This window comes from Rhinatrema bivittatum, chromosome 16 (assembly GCF_901001135.1).
Source record: "Rhinatrema bivittatum chromosome 16, aRhiBiv1.1, whole genome shotgun sequence".
NCBI classification, from domain to species: Eukaryota; Metazoa; Chordata; class Amphibia; order Gymnophiona; family Rhinatrematidae; genus Rhinatrema; species Rhinatrema bivittatum.
Window position 1 is genome coordinate 7,798,492 of NC_042630.1, and position 21,363 is coordinate 7,819,854.

Genomic DNA, 21,363 nt, shown 5'->3' on the forward strand with positions numbered 1-21,363 from the left:
GAACTATTGCCCCAAACCTGCGGTTTCCCCTCCGCTAGACCCCCCCTCACTTCCTTCATCCTGGGAACTCCGAGGTAATAAGGCAGTAACAGGGAATCGCCCAGGCTGCCCAGCAAGCTCTTCAGGGTAGGAACTGCTGCTCCGTGCAGTGAAAATGTTCTGCTCCTTCACTGCCTGCGCTTGTGCAGGGAGGAAGATGATTCAGGGCCTGGGCCGGTGGGTCCCCTGTGTCTACCGGCTCGGAGCATAGGCGGCCAGCAGGGATTTCATATAAGGGCAAGGAGGGATCCGGGGGATGGGCGAGGGTGGGGGTAGAAGGATTTGGGAGGGCTGGGACATGGCTACAGGCATTACAAGAATTCATTGTTTCTTTTGTTTCATGGGATGTTGTCTTGAGAAGCCGCGGGGCAGGGGGTGAAGGGGTTGTACTGGGTTATTCCAAGGCCTTTGGAGAGTAGTTTGGCACATTGGGGACGGGCCAGGTTAGGGCGCTACCGACCCTGTAAAATTTCATCCCGGAGCATCAGGAGGTGCATCCCAATGCTCTGGCAGAAAAGTTAGCGACCCCTTTTGTTTTTATAGCTAACTTTTCAGGAATGAACTCGGCTTGCATTTTTTTTTCGCTAAACCATATTCCCTGGTAATTCATTTGCATTGAATGACCTAGGCATGAGCTGCTTGGCATGCAATTTGCAAAATGTATGCATGCAAATCAGATGCAAAGCAGCTCATGTTAATACGGGCATGTTTTGGGGGTAAAATATTGGCAATATTGAGAATGTCATGCAATATCACTGCAATATTGGTACATAGTGTGATAAAGTGGTTTTCCAGGATAAACACTGAGTTTCATGCATTATACCTTTAGCATAGTTACATAAATATACCCCTTAGATTGTAAGCACTCCGAGGACAGAAAAATAATTACTGAATGTAACTCACCTTGCGCTACCGCTGAGAAGGCCTGAGCTAAATCTAAATGAAATGAAATATTCAGGACTTGAGTTTCACATATCTGTTGTTACTTTGATCAATTGTAATTAGAAATATGTTTCATAGTAAGACCTGCAACTTTTTAAATTAAGATGCCTTTATTCCTTCTTGGTGGGAACACAGGGACGTTAGAAAAGTTGGTTTATTGCAGGTGGCCCCTACTGTACTAGAGCTCAGAAGTGACTATGTCAGTGGGGTAATAGAGCAAATGGAGAAAGAGTTGCCAAAATCTCTACCACTTGGTCGTGTTTTGTGGATGTACCCTGTAAATATTCTGGGGTTTTTAAATTGAGGACACAGATTTCATAGAGTGAAAGATCTCAAGGGAAAGGTCTAGGTTGTTTTTCGCAGGGAGACTCCCTGAGGAATACACTGTTCTCTGCCCGGTTTTTATTCACTTCATGTCCCCCAGCTGCCTGCGATGCTGTCTGGGGACTTTTTTCTCTGTCCATGGTTTTTCTTTGCCTGAACAGAACGAAAGGGCCGCAGTATCTGTACGAGTTCCTCCTTCCCTCCTCACACTGTGTCTCCCTGTCTCGCACAGTAATAGGTGCCGCTGTCTTCAGCTTTCGCGTTTCTCATTTCCAAGTAGTATTCGTTCTTGGCGTCGTCTTTGGAGATAGTTAATCGGCTCTGGAGGGAGGGGATGTAGCTTGTGTCTCCGTCGGAACCATAAATAGCTCCCAACCACTCCAGTCCCTTCCCGGGAAGCTGCCGGATCCAGCTCCACCCGTAGCCGCTACCAATATTATAACCGGTGACCTTACAGGAGGCTCTGAGAGTGTCCGAGGGCTTCACCACTCCCGGACTGGATTCCCTCAGGGTAATTTGGGAAAGGACACCTAGAGGAAGGGGAACAATTAGTTACTGCCTAACCTAACCCCAAAGCAAAGAGCAGTTCCCTGCATTTCTCAGAAATACTTACATGAAGGGCAGGCCAGCACAAAAAGTAAAATAAAGAGAGATTTCATGTCTTGATCCCGGGAATCGGAACTGTATCGGGTAACTGTGCCCCCCTGAGAAGAGGCTACTGCTGAAAGGAGACCCTGGAGCAGCAATTTAAACCGGAAGCAGCGCCCTCTCATTTGCATGAAAGCAGGAGAGGGCAGAAATGTCTTTAAAACGGAGGGGACGGCCGGTTCCTAAGCCATCTCCCTCTGCTATAGACATCACATACTGACCTCACCCCGGGCGGGGCCTCTGTCAGAGCACCCTCTCTCCCTCCTATAGACATCACATACTGACCTCACACCGGGCGGGGCCTCTGTCAGAGCACCGTCTCTCCCTCCTATAGACATCGCATACTGACCTCACACCGGGCGGGGCCTCTGTCAGAGCCCCCTCTCTCCCTCCTATAGACATCACATACTGACCTCACACCGGGCGGGGCCTCTGTCAGAGCACCCTCTCTCCCTCCTATAGACATCACATACTGACCTCACACCGGGCGGGGCCTCTGTCAGAGCACCCTCTCTCCCTCCTATAGACATCACATACTGACCTCACACCGGGCGGGGCCTCTGTCAGAGCACGCTCTCTCCCTCCTATAGACATCACATACTGACCTCACACCGGGCAGGGCCTCTGTCAGAGCACCCTCTCTCCCTCCTATAGACATCACATACTGACCTCACACCGGGCGGGGCCTCTGTCAGAGCACCATCTCTCCCTCCTATAGACATCACATACTGACCTCACACCGGGCGGGGGCCTCTGTCAGAGCACCCTCTCCCTCCTATAGACATCACATACTGACCTCACACCGGGCGGGGGCCTCTGTCAGAGCACCCTCTCCCTCCTATAGACATCGCATACTGACCTCACACCGGGCGGGGCCTCTGTCAGAGCACCCTCTCTCCCTCCTATAGACATCACATACTGACCTCACACCGGGCGGGGCCTGTGTCAGAGCAGCCTCTCTCCCTCCTATAGACATCACATACTGACCTCACACCGGGCGGGGCCTCTGTCAGAGCACCATCTCTCCCTCCTATAGACATCACATACTGACCTCACACCGGGCGGGGCCTCTGTCAGAGCACCGTCTCTCCCTCCTATAGACATCACATACTGACCTCATCCTGGGCAGGACCGCTGTCAGGTTTTTAAGTCATGGAGAGTGAATATGCTTTAGTGAAGTTTGAACACCACTGTCTTTCATCCTTCGTGTCATGTATTAGGATTGTTTTACAACCATCATTCTGTATAAAATTGATCTTAAATGAATCTACGAGACATGATCTTGGAGTGAATCGCACAGATTAGATTTTTTTTTGTTGTAAAAGGTTCATTCCTCGTATTCCATGCATTGCATTTTAACGAGTTCCCTAATTTCCAGAAATTTAGTTGAGGTATTGGTTAAGAATATGCACATTTTTGTGAATGTTGTTTCACTCAGCTATTTTTCACTTCCTACCTTTAATCTATCTTTGGCGGTTCCATTTTGAAATAAGCTAAGGGAAATAAAAGGGAACCTTTCTCTTTGTCTTTTTAACACAATTGTACTCTGTTGAGAACAGTGTGCATTATATCATTTACTGCTTATCTTCCTTGATATAGATTCAATGATTTGTAAGTTGGTCTCTAGTTGTATTATGGCAGAAAAATCCTTATGTGACACCCAGTTCACAGCAGGCCAGGTAAGTTACTTAATGCAAGGGCAGCACAAAAGCAATCCTGTAAATACTGCAGACCTCATGACACCCTTCAGTGTGGAGCCACACACCGGTCATATATAATCATAGGTCTTTGATATTCTTTCTTGTTATTTCTGTTGCAAATAAAAATACCTCCCTTTTCAATCGTCCAGAACAACAAGAATTCTCGAGAGGGGTTGCCTGGACGATTCTTATTACTCTGGGCGATTGAAAACATTTTGTAATGATTTTTATTTGCATAAGAAATACCAAAAAAGATTAAACGGCACCTATGATTATATATGACCCGTGTGTGGCTCCACGCTGAAGGGTGTGGAGTACACTGTTAACCCACGATTAGACGCGTGTTTTCGATGCGCTAGCTTTACCCCTTATTCAGTAAGGGGTAATAGCACATCGAAAACGCGTGTCCAACCCCCCCCAAACCTAATAGCGCCGGCAACATGCAAATACATGTTGATGGCTCTATTAGGTATTCCCATCAGAAAGCAAAATGTGCAGCCAAGCCACACATTTTACTTTCAGAAATTAGCGCCTACCCAAAGGTAGGCATTAATTTCTCCGGGCACTGGGAAAGTGCACAGATAAGCAGTAAAAACTGCTTTTCTGTGCACCCTCCGACTTAATATCATGGCAATATTAAGTCAGAGGTCCCGAAAGTTAAAAAAAAAGTAAAAAAACCCCCAAAATTTGAAATCGGCCCACTGCTCGCGGGTTGAAAACCGGATGCTCAATTTTGCCGACATCCGGGTTCCGAACCCATGGCTGTCAGCGGGTTTGAGAATGGACACTGGCAAAATTGAGTGTTGGCTCTCAAACCCGCTGACAGCTGCCGCTCTTGTCCAAAAAGAGGCACTAGGGACGCACTAGTGTCCCTAGCGCCTCTTTTTGCCGCAGGCCCTCATTCGAATACAGAATCTCGCGCACAGGAGCGAACACCTGCTCTCCCATGACTTTTACTGTATCCGCCCGAAACTGGTTAAAAGACAGGAAACAGAGAGTAGGATTAAATGGTCAAGTTTCTCAGTGGAAAAGGATAAACAGTGGAGTGCCTCGGGGATCTGTACTTGGACCTGTGTTTTTCAATATATATATAAATGATCTGGAAAGGAATGCAACCAATGAGGTTATCAAATTTGTGGATGACACAAAATTATTCAGAGTAGTTAAATCACAAGCGGATTGTGATACATTACAGGAGGACCTTGCAAGACTTGAAGATTGGGCATCCAAATAGCAGATGAAATTTAATGTGGACAAGTGCAAGGTGTTGCATATAGGGAAAAATAACTCTTGCTGTAGTTACACGATATTAGGTTCCATGTTAGGAGCTACCACCCAGGAAAAAGATCTAGGCATCATAGTGGATAATACTTTAAAATCGTCGGCTCAGTGTGCTGCAGCAGTCAAAAAAGCAAAAAATGTTAGGAATTATTAGGAAGGGAATGGCTAATTTTATTTATTATTTATTTATTAAAGGCTTTTATATACCGACTTTCTTGATACAAATCAAATCAACTCGGTTTACATTGAACAAAGCAGTAACTATAACCAACCAATCAATAAGAGATAAATTAAAGGAGCATAAAGTTACATTATAACAAGGAAGCCTTAACTGGGAGTAGGAAAAAAAAGAGGGGGAACAAGATAAAAGTACTAAATACAATGGAGAATGGGAGGGAGGCAAGGGGCCGACCTCATGATGACTTGTGAGCGTAATTAGCGTTTGTTTATTTACATAAATGATGAAACAGTTCTAGGTCGTTTGTTTATTTACATAAGTTTATTTGTTTATTTACATAAGGCTAATAAATTGGAAAATGTCATAATGCCTCTGTATCGCTCCATGGTGAGACCGCACCTTGAATACTGTGTACAATTCTGGTCGCCGCATCTCCAAAAAGATATAATTGCGATGGAGAAGGTACAGAGAAGGGCAACCAAAATGATAAGGGGAATGGAACAGCTCCCCTATGAGGAAAGACTACAGAGGTTAGGGCTGTTCAGCTTGGAGAAGAGAAGGCTGAGGGGGGATATGATAGAGGTCTTTAAGATCATGAGAGGTCTAGAATGGGTAGATGTGAGGTTATTTACTCTTTCGGATAATAGACTAGGGGGCACTCCATGAAGTTAGCATAGGGCACATTTAAAACTAATCGGAGAAAGTTTTTTTTCACTCAAGGCACAATTAAACTCTGGAATTTGTTGCCAGAGGATGTGGTTAGTGCAGTTAGTGTAGCTGTGTTTAAAAAAGGATTGGATAAGTTCTTGGAGGAAAAGTCCATTACCTGCTATTAATTAAGTTGACTTAGAGAATAGCCACTGCTATTACTAGCAACAGTAGCATGGAATAGACTTAGTTTTTGGGTACTTGCCAGGTTCTTATGGCCTGGATTGGCCACTGTTGGAAAGAGGATGCTGGGCTTGATGGACCCTTGGTCTGACCACTGTGGCATGTACTTAACTTTCATTTAAAAGCACAACAAATCAAGGTCCACATGGTCTATTTGAATCTCTCCCTCGCTCTCCCTCTCTCCCTCTCTCTATCTCAGGCTCACACACACTCACACACACAAGGCAGAATTGCAACGAATTCTATTATAACAGAACAGAGCAATTAGATTCTTTTTTTTTTCCAGCACATTCTATTGCATGGATAGTTAACTAAGATCCTGAAAAGCTACATCACATCTGGCTTTCAGGACATCCACAGTTGAACACTCAAGAAATAAATTTGCATACCTATTGAACAAGAGCCATTTTAATTTGCATAGTTTGCTTATTGTGCATACCAGACGTTTATGAGGTCTTCTAAGGTCTTAGCGATTGATGTCTGTAAAAATTGAAAGGTTAAGATGGGTAAACGGAACGTCTTGCTGGGGTCGTATCTTGTGCACTGCTTCAATCCTTTCATTCAAGACCTTGTCCATACAAATGATAAAATGACCTATACGCATTTGAAAGTCAAATTATGTTCTCTGTATTTATCTCACACAAGGCGAAAACGTATCATATGAAGGCAGCAGTTGACAACTGAATAATAGAAGAGGGTGATGTTATGAATGTGATGTGATCTCATCATCTGCGCTACACAGCGAAAGCTCACAACTATCCTACAGCTTGTTTTCCGATAAATTAGACAGTCTATTATTAGTTGTATTTATTTAACTGAAAAAAATGATACACTCTGTCATACACAAAGGAATATAATCTTACAAACGATTTAGTTTGCTGAAATGTAACATTAACTGTTAAGCACCGGAATTTCCTCCAGCTAAGACATCTATTGTGTTACAATGTTCCAAGTAACTTGCATCGTTTACTACATTTGATAATTTTAAAATAGTTTCCTTTCTGTAGTCGGTAGAGGGTTTAATACGTCTGCACTTTAGACAGATAAGGGACAGTAAAACACGTTTCAGGCTGCTGGTTTGGTGCTCTGTTAAGAAATAACCCTCTTTCAGTATTTGCACGGGCCATCGACTCTTTCTGCACACTGTGGTCTCTTGCACAGTAATATATGGCCGTGTCTTCAATTTTCACGCCGGTCATTTGCAAATAAACCTCATTTTTGGCGGTGTCCCTGGAGATGGCTAATCGACTCTGAAGAGCTGGCGCGTAATATTTATCATTCTGATATATGATGCGCGCCAACCATTGCAGTCCCGAGCCTGGAGGCTGCCGAGCCCAGCTGACTGAATACATGTTGGTGCTGTCCGTGAGGGAGGCTCCGCTGACTGTACAGGTCAGCTTGAGGGTCTCTGAGGGCTTCACGCTAGCGGGACCAGTCTCTTTCAGGCTTATTTGGCAGGTGACAGCTATAAAAATAGAAAAGTAACGTGAGAAAGGAACCATTTCCAGGCCATAAATTATTTCAATAAACTTTTCTCTCTACATATAATACTTACAAGAGGAAAGGAAGAGAAGAAGGAGCAGGGATAACGAGCTCATGTTTTCTTTCGAGACAGAACCGAAATAGTTGTGTGTGTGTTGAATTGATGCGTTTCCCCTCCCGCAAACAGTATTTAAGAAAGAATGGAAAAGAATCTATTTGCATATATTATGGGCAGCGGATATTTAAAAACACTGACGGAACCTTCCTTGTTAGATCGTAAAATCTCTCCATAAAATATCGTTTGTACCAAAAGAGTTCATCTTTATTGCATACTGAACATGTCTTCAAGGACTTCCACAACTCATATAGAAACACCAAATGCTTCTTGAAAAGTTTTATTACTGCACCTATAAAAAAAACCCAAACAAACAAACCAGCGTTTCCAAATAGGTGAAGGAAGTTTGATTGCTATTTTTCTCTGTGGTGATTAATCATTAACTAAGGCTATCATTATACAGATTTCATTTTCTAGAGCTCTTTGTCTATTTCCCACTCTTTGTCTGTCTCTTGGCTGTCTCGGTCTCTCTCTCTCTCTCATCACCTCTTTTTGTTTCTCTTTCCTTTTCTAGTGACTGAGTGTGGGCCTTTGATTTAATAATAAGTCAAGGGAGATAGGTAATTTATTTTCTTATCTAGTATCTTCCTCCCACCCACCCCTAAGCTCATTCTTTGATTTATAAACTCTTATCTCAAATAAAAAGACAAGAGTCATGTCCACATCAGAAAACAAATGGGGATTGATCTAGAACAAGGGAGTGACCTAGCTGTTATCAGTTAGATGAATTGTCCACTTGCAGGGCATTGCCAAATTAATATTAAATACATCACATAATTTATTTATTTATTCAAAGCTTTTTTATACCCACGTTGGTTTGCACATCGCATCAGTTTACATGGAACAAGTAGAAAAATAAGGTTAAACCATTTACACATAAATTTAAAGGACTCTGATTTACAAATCCCTACTCCCATAGCAACATAAATTAACTAGAAACTAAACAACATGAAGATGCAGGCAGTAGCCAAGCAATGAGATGGAGGGAAGGGGGGGGGGGGGGGGGGCGCTTACAGTCTTTTGCACCAAGTGCCACATTGTCTACTAATTGGAGAGAGGCTGTATATGTGCATCCAGTGCAAAGAGCTCCTGGGTCTCAGAAAATGAGTCTATTCTCTGGAGGCTAGAGTGGCAGATCTGGAGGAGCTGAGTCAGACAGAGGAGACCTTCAGGGACATAGTAACCAAGTCCCAACTCCTGTCAGCTCCTCTTTGGGTACTCGCCAGGTACTTGTAACCTGGATTGGCCACTGTTGAAAACATGATGATGGGCTTGATGGACGCTTGGTCTGACCTAGAATGGAAAACTTCTTATGTATTGCTTTGGAGGAACAAGGTCACCTGATCAGAGACTATTACCTTGTTGTAGCAGGAAATGATCCTGTAGCAAGGATCTACTCTTCAGATGATGTGTTATCCTCTCACATGGAGGATGAGCCTGCAAGGGTTAATGCCCAGGAGGGAAGGGTTAGTCAAATGTCATAGTAGGTGATTTGCTTATTAGGAATGTAGATAGCTGGGTAGCTGGTGGACAGGAGGATCACTTGGTAACTTGCCTGCCTGGTGTGAAAGTGACAAATCTCATGCATCACCTAGATTAGATTTTAGACATTGCTGGAGCAGAGCTGGTTATCATGATCCATGTAGGCACCAATGACATATGAAAATGTGGGAGGGAGGTTCTGGAAGCCAAATTTAGGCTCTTAGGTAGAAAGTTGAAATCCATTACTTCCAGGGTAGAATTCTCTGAAATGCTCCCCATTCCACATGCAGGACCCCAGAGCTCCAGGGTCTCAATGCATGTATGAGATGATGGTGCAGGGAAGAGAGCTTTAGTTTTATTAGGAACTGGGCAACATTTTGAGGAAGAAGGAACCTGTTCTGAGGGATGGGTTCCAACATAACCAAGGTGGAACCAGGCTGCTTGCATTAACCTTCAAAAAGGAGATAGAGCAACTTTAAAACTAAATGATGGAGGAAATCAGTCACTCAGCAGTGCATGGTTTAGAGGGAGGTATCTTCAAAAGATACCAAAATAGTAGTTAGGGCATCCTATTTCCAGTCTTGACATATTGGGTCAGACCAAAGGGCCATCAAGCCTAGTATCCTGTTTCCAACAGTGGCCAATTCAAGTCACAAGCACCTGGCAGGATCCCAAGGGGTAGATAGATGCCAAGCTGCTTATCCCAAGAATACGCAGTGGATTTCTGCAACTCCTGATAGAGAAGTTCAAATAAGAGCGAATGTATCCCACCTACCTGTAAGTAAAGAACCACCAGAGTTAAAAGATTCCAAAATAACCCTGTCAAGTGATAAGCAGATTGTTACTATCAACAAAAACATACTTTGAAATATCTGTATGCTAATGCCAGAAGTCTAAAAAAGATGGGAGAATGTACAGCACTGAAAAAAGAGGTAGGTATAATTGGCATCTCAGAGACCAGTGAAAGGAGGATAACCAATGTAACAGTGGTATACTAGGGTATAAATTATTATATTGCAATGTTAAGCTGGTGTGGATGGGTGGGGTGGTGATACTTTATGTTAGAGTCCATCAGGATAAAGATCCTGCAGGAAATTAAATACATAGTAGAATATTTATGGGTGGAAATTCTATATATGATAGGGAAGAGTATAGTGATGGAGGTATACTACTGTCCACCTGGCCAAAATGAACAGATGGATGATGAAATGCTGACAGAGATTAAGGAAGCTAATAAATCTGGCAGCACATTAATAATGGGAGATTTTACTTACCACAATATTGACTGGGTAAATGTAACATCAGGACATGCTAGGGAAGTAAAGCTTTTAGATGAAATAAATGACTGCTATATGGAGCAGTTGGTTCTGGAACCAATGAGAAGGGGAGATATTTTAGACCTTAGTGGAGTACAGGATACAGGATTTGGTATGAGAGGTAATGGAGGTGGGGCCACTTGCGACAGTAATCATAGCGTGATCAAATTTGAGTTAATGGCTGGGAGGGCATTAAGTAAATCTACAACTCTAGCATTAACCTTTCAAAAAGGAAACTTTGATAAAATGAGGAAAATAGTTAGAAAAATCTGAAAAGTGCAGTTACAAAGGTTAGCGGGTAGCCGCGCGTATCTTATAAAATCCGCGTGTATCTTATAAAATCCGGGGTCGGCGCGCGCAAGGGGGTGCACATTTGTGCAACCTGCGCGCGCCGAGCCCAGCACGCGCTGCCTGTTCCCTCCGAGGCCGCTTCGATTTCGGAGCGGCCTCGGAGGGAACTTTCCTTCGCCCTCCCCCCACCTTCCCCTCCTCTCCCTTCCCCTTCCTTATTTTTCAGTACTTAGTTGGTTTGTTAGTCTATATCTTTAATACTGTAATTTAATCTCTGTTTAATATGAGGCTTCATTAGTTCTTCATCTTTCTGGGTGTGACAGTGACATCTAGTGGTCCTATATACATTTGGTGCTAGTCAGTTCTGTGAGTTTCTCATTCCCAGAAAATATAATTTCAGTACTTTTACCTATAGAGAATAGGATAGTGGGAAACAGCCATCATAGGATGAATTGTATCTGTCATATTTGGTTAAATATTGACTGGCAAATTAACAAAATTATTTGTTAGAAGGTAGTGGTATATATTTCCAACAGATCAAGCTGAATGACTTTTAGTGCTCTACTGATAAGGATCATATAGTTCTGAGCCAAAGATTAACCGTTGCAAATTTAAATATAAAGATAATATGAAATACTTTATATTATGAGTAAAACATAAATGCAAAGAAGTCGGGAAATATCTGTGAGTAAAAAGAGTTGATTGTTTTCAATTGATTATCTCTTTCAATGTATTTATTTATTTTATTTAACATGTTTTGTATACCGTCATTCGGTTTCGCCATCAGAATGGTTTACAGAGACATTCAACAGATTGCAACATCATCATCACAGAGTCTTAACTTGTAGAGTAGGTTAATTATATCTACTAGTTATTAATTGTAAGGTTCATTCTATACAAACTGCAAAATATTCATACTGCAAATTATTACATACTGCAAGGATATTTCCTATACATTGTTGTTACTTAGCTGGGGATGTGTTGTTGGGTTGTGTGTTTGCATTGTATGCTGGTTGATTGAGTGAATTTGAGTATGCTCTCGTGAACAGCCAGGTTTTTAACTCTTTTTTTTTTAACATTTTAATGCTTGGTTGAGTTCTTATTCCACTTGGTATTGAGTTCCATAGTTTGGGGCTGGCGATGGATATGGCTATCTCACGTGTTGTGTTTAGTGGAGTGATTCTTGTGTTAGGGAGTTTGAAGAGGCCTTTATTCCTTGATCGTAAGTTTCATTTTGGATTGTGTGCTACAATGTATTTGCTTAGCCAGTTGCTTTGTTGTCCTATGATTATTTTATGCAGTGTTGTCAGTACTTTGTATTCTATTCGGTATTTTATTGGGAGCCAGTGTAACGAGATTAATATTGGTGAGATGTGGTCATGTTTTTTTGATCCAGTCAGAATTCTGGTGGCTGTGTTCTGTAGGATTTGGAGTGGACGTATGGTAGTGAAAGGTAGTCCAAGGAGTAGGGAGTTGCAGTAGTCTAGGTTAGGCCATTTATTCTATTATATGGTTATATATATATATTATTATTATAGGTTAGCTCATTTATTCTATTATATGGCAAAATGAAGGAGCAAAATTCTCTAAAAAAAAAAAAAAAGTCTGGGATGGCCTGCCCTCCCTCCTTTGATCTGTTAAAAAATGCCACCCTTACATCCGAGTATGACACTCTGCCCACTTCCATCACCCTAGACCATCACCTAGTTCGCCTAATGCTCCAGCCCACCCTGGATAGGGTATAATGTTCTCTTTAATTTTTTTTTGGTGGCCTTTGCAGATTTGCATTACTGTTGTTCATATACATTTTGCAAGTGAACAGGAGAATGGTTCCCCCATTTTGCATTCTTTGCACACTGTGACTCCTCCACCCCCAGTGAATTGTTTTTGTCATAGCACCACCAATTATTGCTGCCACCACTGAAGTCAAGCTCCATCTTTCGCTCTCATTGTTTCTAGGGTTGCTAACTGGCTCCAGATTTTCAGAACAGGTTGATCCAGTCCTAGTTTTACCCCATTGCATCCTAAGACTTATTCTGATTTCTCTATTGCATTACCTAAGAAAAACAAGACTATAAGTACATGCATGCAGAGGAGTAAAACCAGGAAGGAAAATCTGGAGCCAATTGGAAACCCTAATTGTCTCTCCTCATCTATCTCTTCACAGCTTCCATCTCTCTTTGTTTCATTGCCATCTCTTTTCTTCTCTTATCACTTGTATGGGCAGGAGTTGAATTATTTTTCATTACACATGTAGGTCAAAGCAAGGCTCTTTCCCATTGCTGTGAAAAGATAGTACTGAGAAAGATGCTAGTCTTGAATTCCTTTGTATGGGAATGCCCATACAAAGGAATACAAAGTACTCAATGCCCACATTGTTGTGTGGGCATTGAGTACTTTTTTTGGTGTATGGTTGATGATTGTATTGGGAATCAGATTTGTATTTTCCGGAGTTCAGTTATGGTTTTGAATTAATTTTATTTAGAATATTTGCTGTTTCTTTAAATGTATTAAACACTTGGGCAATCTTTTGAGTTTGGGAAGGTAATTTAGAAGAACGTTTAAATAAATAAGTAAATACATTCTTTTAAATCTCTCACCTAACTTTCCACTTAATTTTTCTCTCTCCTGTGCTTGCAATTCTTTGTCTGCTTTCTCATCATCCCTCTCCTTTTAATGCCTCCTTTCTCATTCGTACTCCCTCCCTTCACCATTTCTTAAGAACATGCCATACTGGGTCAGACCAAGGGTCCATCAAGCCCAGCATCCTGTTTCCAACAGTGGCCAATCCAGGCCATAAGAACCTGGCAAGTACTAAAAAACTAAGTCTATCCCATGTTACTGTTGCTAGTAATAGCAGTGGCTATTTTCTAAGTCAACTTAATTAATAGCAAGTAATGGACTTCTCCTCCAATAACTTATCCAATTCTTTTTTAAACCCAGCTACACTAACTGCACTAACCACATCCCCTGGCAACAAATTCCAGAGCTTAATTGTGCGTTGAGTGAAAAAGAACTTTCTCCTATTAGTTTTAAATGTGACACATGCTAACTTCATGGAGTGCCCCCTAGTCCTATTATCCAAAAGAGTAAATAACCGATTCACATTTACCCATTCTAGACCTCTCATGATTTTAAACACCTTTATCATACCCCCCTCAGCTGTCTCTTCTCCAAGATGAACAACCCTAACCTCTTTAGCCTTTCCTCATAGGGGAGCTGTTCCATTCCCTTCATCATTTTGCTCTCCCTTCTCTGTACTTTCTCCATCGCAATTATATCTTTTTTGAGATGCGGCAACCAGAATTGTACACAGTAATCAAGGTGTGGTCTCACCATGGAGTGATACAGAGGCATTATGACATTTTCTGTTTTATTCATCATTCCCTTTCTAATAATTCCCAACATTTTGTTTTCTTTTTTGACTGCCGTAGCACACTGAACTGACGATTTCAATGTGTTATCCACTATTACGCCTAGATCTCTTTCTTGGGTGGTAGCACCTAATATGGAACCCAACATTGTGTAATTATAGCATGGGTTATTTTCCCTATATGCATCACCTTGCACTTATCCACATTAAATTTCATCTGCCATTTGGATGCCCAATTTTCCAGTCTCACAAGTTCTTCCTGCAATTTATCACAACCCGCTTGTGATTTAACTATTCTGAACAATTTTGTATCATCTGAATATTTGATTACCTCACTCCTCATATTTATTTCCAGATCATTTATAAATATATTGAAAAGTAAGGGTCCCAGTACAGATCCCTGAGGCACTCCACTGCCCACTCCCTTTCACTGAGAAAATTGCCCATTTAATCCTACTCTCTGTTTCCTGTCTTTTAGCCAGTTTGTAATCCACCAAAGGACATCGCCTCCTGTCCTATGACTTTTTACTTTTCCTAGAAGCTTCTTGTGATTCTTCATTTTCTCTCTTCCGTAGCTAGCATCCACACTTTACCTCTTTCTGCCCTTCCTCTGCGTTTGTCTCTTTCTTTTTTTCCCTTTCCCTCCCCCCAAGGATCTGCGCCCACATCTTCCACATCCCTCAGTATCTTTCCCCTGCCTATTCTCCATCTTAATCCGCATCTTTTCCCCAAGTATCTTTTCCCCCTGAGTCTTGCATCCTAGAACAACTGCTTCCCTCAGAAGCCTGTCTTGTATCTACCCAATAATCATGTGTCCACCTTGGGTAGACGACATGGTGAACTCTGCCCTAAGTTCTTGAGCTAGCAGCTAGGCACAGACACCACAAAGAGTTCTTTTGTAGCCAGTGCAATTATCCAGCACATTTTATTCTGAGCAGTTATAAAGAAGGATACTGGTTGATCCCGATGTACTTTGTCGTCAAAGGTAAACCATTTTCTATGGACTATTCTGGAACCGAAGGAGTGATGGATCCTATTTTCTCTTTCTATCCTGATCAATAAGCCAGCCTGGCAGCCACTGCCATTAAACTTGAAGGAATGCAATTTAAAAATTATCTTATTTATTTATTTTTCTATACCAATATTCGATTCGAAATATCACACGGGTTTACATACAACAGGATATCATTGGAGACATGATACATTTTAACAGATTAACCTAAAAATATGAAATTTCTAGCTGGAAAGCATCAGGATTTCTGCCAAATAATTTTCTAAGTTAGTAGGTTGCAAATAAACTACACTTTTATCGTTTTCTAGACATGCAATTAAAAAAAAAATCATTACTTTCTATATAGGGATTATATTTAATACATCATCATTTTACACAGAAAAGGAACAGAACAATAAGTTTCAGTCAGTGGTTTTAATATTCTCTTATAAGAACCATCTGTGAGTATTTGTATGAATCATTCCTTTCTTCCTCATACAGTGGTATATCTGGCACAGTGGTATATCTGGCCGTATCTTCAGGTTTTTATGCCTGTCATTTGCAAATAAACCTCATTTTTGGCGGTGTCTCTGGAGATGGCTAACCGACTCTGAAGAGATGAGGCGTAATATTTCCTATCAACATAGAGTACAAGTGACAGCCACTCCAGTCATGAGCCTGAAGGCTGCCGAATCCAGCTGACTCCATACATGTTGGTGCTGTCAGTGAGGGAGGCTCCGCTGACTTTGCAGGTCAGTTTGAGAGTGGTGGATGGTTTCACAACTCCAGGACTAAACTCTAGCAGGATAATTTGACAGGTGACTGCTGTAAAAATAGGAGAATTGATGAACAAGGTAACAGATCAGCATCAACAGCCATTCGAGTATTTAAGAATGCTGTCTCCAATCTTGAGAAAAATACTTACTGGAAGAAAAGAAGAAAAGAAGGAGCAGGGATAATAAGTACATGCTTTCTTAGGCAAAAAGAAATAGAATAGTTCGATATTTTCAACTGTTTGTGCCAGCCTCAAACATTTCTCCAGTATTTAAGCAAAATTCACAGAGAATTTATTTGCATACAGCACACACTGAGGGCAGCCGATATTTAAGGCACTGACAGAATCGGTTTTCATAGAGGCCAAAATCTACCCTCAAAATATTAATTGGACAAAACAAATTAGTCTTTATTTCAAAGTGTTGAACTGGAGTCTTTAGAGAATTTCTGGAGTCATGTAGAAAACACAGTGTTTCTTAGATATGTTTATTACTCTAGCTGTAAAAATAATTGCGTTTTCAAACTGTTGCCACGGAAATGTGGTTGTTTTCTTCTCAGTAGTGATTACTAATTTGAAAATACTATGTCTGCTATGTTTTTATGTTTTCATGTTTGTTTATATTTTAATCTGACGCATTTATTTTAGTAGTTTAGATTCTGATTTGTGGTATTATGTATGTTTTTAATATTGTACACTGCTCTAGTCCGGTGTTCCTGGGAGGATGGTGTATAAGAATCCGGAAATAAATAAATATATCATTAGGGTTAGTTTCCAGAAAAGATTTCAGCTGCACTGCTCTTTTTCTCTCTCTTTCTGTCTTTCTCCGTCTCTCTTTACTTGTTGCCCAGCCTCTCTCTTTTTTGAAATATTGGAGAAGTCTTTTTATTTATTTTTGTAAACAAATAGTGGTGAATTATTGTTAGAAAAGTTTCTACATTTTTTCTTAAAATTGGCCTTTTATGGAGCCGTAAGTATGTATATTTTGTAAAGAAAATCATATTTTTAATCAGATATGCACTGAGACCCTTATGAACTTAGTTTTTTTTCCCTTCATAGACAGAATAGGAGACGATCCTTAATGAATGAGATACAAAAAAAGGAAAAAATCCGTTAGTAAATAGACTTTTATGTGTTGTGATGGTGTTCACATCACAAGTTGGACTGGTAAATATACTTTTACTTAATCTGGAATTCAAGTCACCTGCATGAATAAATCTGTCAAACCGTGACTACTGAATAATGCGCAGGGTGAAAACTATATTTAGCTCTATATTTTGAATCAGAGGAGACTGTTTACTAAACTATAGCTTTCTGAATTCTAAGGAGGTTGGCAAGAGGGCTCGCTCTTCCATCTAAAACTTCTTAAAGCAGCAGCCTGAGAACAAAAGAAGCCAGAGTTTAAATTCCACTAATGCTCTTTGGGCAAATCAATTCACTCTCCATTGCCTCAAATATCAAGTTAAATTATAAAGCCCTCTGGTGACTTGGAAATAGCTAATGTATTTTGAACTATCAATAGAACAGTGTGAACTAAATAAATAAGATACCGACTAACTAAGAATCAATAATTATGCTATTTACCTAAAAAGTACTTTGAATTGATTCATTATTCCATAAGGTTGCAAAATCCCAACCATGCTTTGCTCTCCTGAAAGGACACTCAGACTTAAGGATTCACTTCCTTTGCGATAATATTAATCCCTATACATCAGTTATGAAGATCATCGTGTTAGATTTTGGAAATATATTTAAAATTATTAATTAATATATACTAGGTCAAAAAAAAAAAAAGGAGTTACCACATTAGAGAGGTCTGAGTGGATCCTGTGGTCCTGGAAGTTAATGTACAACATGTTTAGACAATTTACATGTAGGTCTACTAAAAGCTGTGACAACCTGTAAAGAACTTTGAATGTAACAAAGAAATTAGAATTATACATTTGACTATAAGGATATTAATTAGCAATACAGTGTACGCTTCTTAAGGCCAATGCAAGGTATCTTCCTTAAAGCAGAGGTTTCCTCCTTAGCTCCGAGCAGGTCATAATTTCCTTCTATGTGGGCATCAAATGGAAATTTGATGCCCACATAGAACTACCTTCAGGAGCAATGGATCTCCATACTACCCCTAAATCCAGAATAAGAGCCCCCTGACTCAGCTTCGTTTATACTAATAATTTTGCTTCTGTCTCAAGCCTTTCCTTCCTTCCAGCAGTTTATGCTTCCAAGTTTAATTTCCCTGTTAAATGTAACTTTGTTCTTCGTGCTCAACCTATTGTTTTTGGTTACTGTTCTTGGTTCAATTCCCCAATTCGATGTAAACCGATCTGATATGGTCTCTACCATGAAGGTCGGTATAGAAAAGTGTTAAATAAATAAATAAATTTATCTTGAGCCTGCATTGTGGTTATTTGAAGATACACCTCGTTTTTGTGCACGTGTCTGAGGAAACATTAAACTTTGGAGAGAATGGGAACAATAGTCGCTCTTTCAAAATATATACAATGTTTCGCAGGAGGCTGCCAAGTTCATTCTACTTCAAGCAGGCTCGGGAGAATCTGCTGTTCAGGTTAAGGGCTTCTTGGGGTGCACTAGTCTAGGCTTTGATTCCTTTAAGGCAATTTGTTTAAAAACAGTTACTAAAATTAAAAGGACACAGATCCTTAATACAATCTATCAAAAAATACTCATTAAATAATTAAAATGTGATCTTTAAATCTTCGGATATCTTCTCTGTTTGTAAAATATAGATATTCGGATTGGCCTCGAGTAATGGCACTAGTTTGGGGTCAGTCTTTTATCTCCATTTAAAATTTCCATTTAAAGAGACTAAATAGCTCAAGCCAATTTCCACCCATCTTGGATAGCAAAACTATGCGCCAAATTTTTATTCCCTTGCACTCCTAAAAAACGGGGGATACGCGCCTTGCCGGGCCCCTTTGAAGATGGGCACCGTGTGCGCAAGGCCCGGCCAGGCGCCTAACCCCCCATTACACACCGAAGTGCCCGGACCCAGATAAAGGGGCAGTCCGGGGGGCGGAGAGGGACGGTCTGGGAGGGGGGGCAGGGCAGGGCTGGAGGCAGCCGGTACAGCGGCCATTTGCCCTGTGCCGGGGGGGTGCACGCGCAACTTGCTTTAGCTCTTGTTGAAGAGCGAAAGGTAAAAAAACAACAACAACAGGGATTAGATAGGACAGGGATAGGGGCTGGGGAAGAGAAGGGAAGGAAGGTTAGATAGGAGGGGAGGGACTGGGAGGGAACTGGGGAAGGCTGGGATGCCTTGCCCTACGGGAATTTAATATGCCTAATGTTATTATAATTATTAAATGGTAGTAATGTACAGAATCCCAAACAATAGAAGGCAGGTACTCATTCCAAATCAAGACTCAGCAATTCTCAAACACACCTGAGGGGCCAGGAATGATTAAAAAAAATGTAGTGCTCATATGGCATGTAATCTAATATAAAATGTTATCTTTGAATATAAGAAAATTAACATTATGATCTCACAAATGATGCAGCAAACAGGTGATATTCAGGACACTGGGACCCCCAATCTGTCCTATGTTCTTCTTTACCCAGTAGAATAATCTGGCACTTTTTATTCTAAGCAGTTATAAAGATGGATAAAGTTCCAGCCGGATATAAAGTCTGCAGAGGTAAATGATTTTGCATGGATCATTGATGTAATAGTGCAAAGCAGATTGAAGTCCTGTATCATCTTTTGGATTGCATTTTAAAAATGTCTGCTGCTGATCATACATTGAGGAAAGATGACTGTCTCTTCGTCCGTAAAAGGTCATGATTTACAAAAGCTTTACTCCCAATTCTGTGTCTGTGGGAAAAACTGAGGAAATGGGTATCTGCATTGGGGGACGTGTGTAGAGGTGACGACGTAGAGGTGGCATTTTGGCGCACTTGCTCGCATCCATATAAAATTGTGCTTACATGGATGCGCTTACTGCCAATTCTATACCATGAGGACATATAGGAAGGAGCGTGTGTTATAAGATGGACACGTCTCTGGATGCCGGCCGGCTGACACTGCTACACGTGCACCCCAGCGGCTGCTTCAATGTTACTATCCTTGGGGTTTTCCCCATAGACACAAAATGGGAGAAAAGCCTGAATGAATGTGCATGTTACGGACTGCCTCCGTAACATGCACATTTTCTCTCATGCATATTCATTGTGGATATCCTGAAAACCCGACTGGCTGGGGGGGGGTCCCCAGGACAGGGTTGGGAACCACTGGGTTAGACGATTTTACATTCTAATATAGAGGGACAGATTAGAAAATCGCACCCTGCTGAAACTGTTGCTTCAGTTTCTGTTTAGGTCTTCCCTTCCTTCCTGGCACTGTGGTCTGGCACAGTAATAGGTGCCGGAGTCTTCAGCCTTCGTGCCGCTCACTTGCAAATAGATCTCGTTCTTCCCCGTGTCTCTGGTAATCGATATTCGACCTTTCAGTGACTGGGAATAATCTGTGCTGCCGCCGCCCCATATAATCCCCATCCACGCCAGCCCCTTGTCAGGAGTCTGCCGGATCCAGCTCGTCCCGTAATCGCTCACCGAGTAACCGCTGATTCTGCAGGGCAGCCTGAGCGTCTCCGAGGGCTTCACGGCTTCGGACGCGGGCTGGACCAGGACGATTTGGGACAGGACGCCTTAGAGACAGAAAGAACAGATATCACGTCAGAAAATAATCAAAGAATCACGAACATTAAGGAAGGCGCTTTTTGGGGCAGATGCTTACATGGAAGAGCGCGCAGGAGAACTATTACAAGAAGGAGCTGATTCATGTTAGACATCTGGGAATGAAAATCAAAGACGGCAAGTATTTAGGGAAGCTTCCGGAGTGGCCGACTGTGTTTTGGAAAATACGTCCGTATTTAAAGAGGAAGCGCAAAACAAATTTGCACGGGGAGATGCAAATATGCAAATATGCAGTTGAATGAGGATGGGCTGCCTATGAAGAGTCAGCGGATGCTTCTCTGGATATTAGGTCCCCTCGAACATTCTACATATCAGAATATATTTCATATACAAATAAAGAGATAAACTGCCCATTGCAGTAGATGCTTTTTTTTTTTTTTTTTAAGTATTAGCCCAATTCAAAAGCACACTGCACAAATATGCTGTCATACACCTTTCTCTCACAAACGGGATTTTGAAAAGTTTGGCACCAAAGTCTTGCTTATGAAATGGATAATAATAAATTAATTATTATTGCACAATTTAAGGTAAAATAAATACATTGCATCCACAAGAGAGAAGGAGCCTCCTGATTAGAGTGGTGGGCTGCTAGGCTAGGGTTCAAATCCTACTGTCCCTTCCTGGGACCTTGGACAGGTCATTTCACCCTCAGGTGCAATCTTAAATTCTGAGCCCTCTGGGGACAGGGAAATATCTACAGTACCTGAATGCAATCTACTTTGAAATGGTTGAAAGGCAGAATATAAATCAAATAAAAAACAAAATGTATTATTATTAAGTTATTGGATAATATAAAAAGCAGCTGATAGCTTTCATTTT

The 21,363-nt window shown here is 41.3% G+C and overlaps 1 protein-coding gene across 1 annotated transcript in view; it reads right to left on the bottom strand.

Moving 5' to 3' along the window:
* Positions 1-20,682, bottom strand: part of LOC115078499 — a 167,127-nt gene extending 146,445 nt beyond the window's left edge. Inside the window, exons 1-2 of the mRNA XM_029581424.1 lie at positions 20,585-20,682; positions 20,189-20,495 (exon numbers count right to left, since the gene is read on the bottom strand). Coding sequence (XP_029437284.1) covers positions 20,189-20,495; positions 20,585-20,639 — 362 coding nt within the window. The 5' untranslated portion in view covers positions 20,640-20,682. The remainder of the gene's footprint in view (positions 1-20,188; positions 20,496-20,584) is intronic.
* Positions 20,683-21,363: the final 681 nt, after the last annotated feature.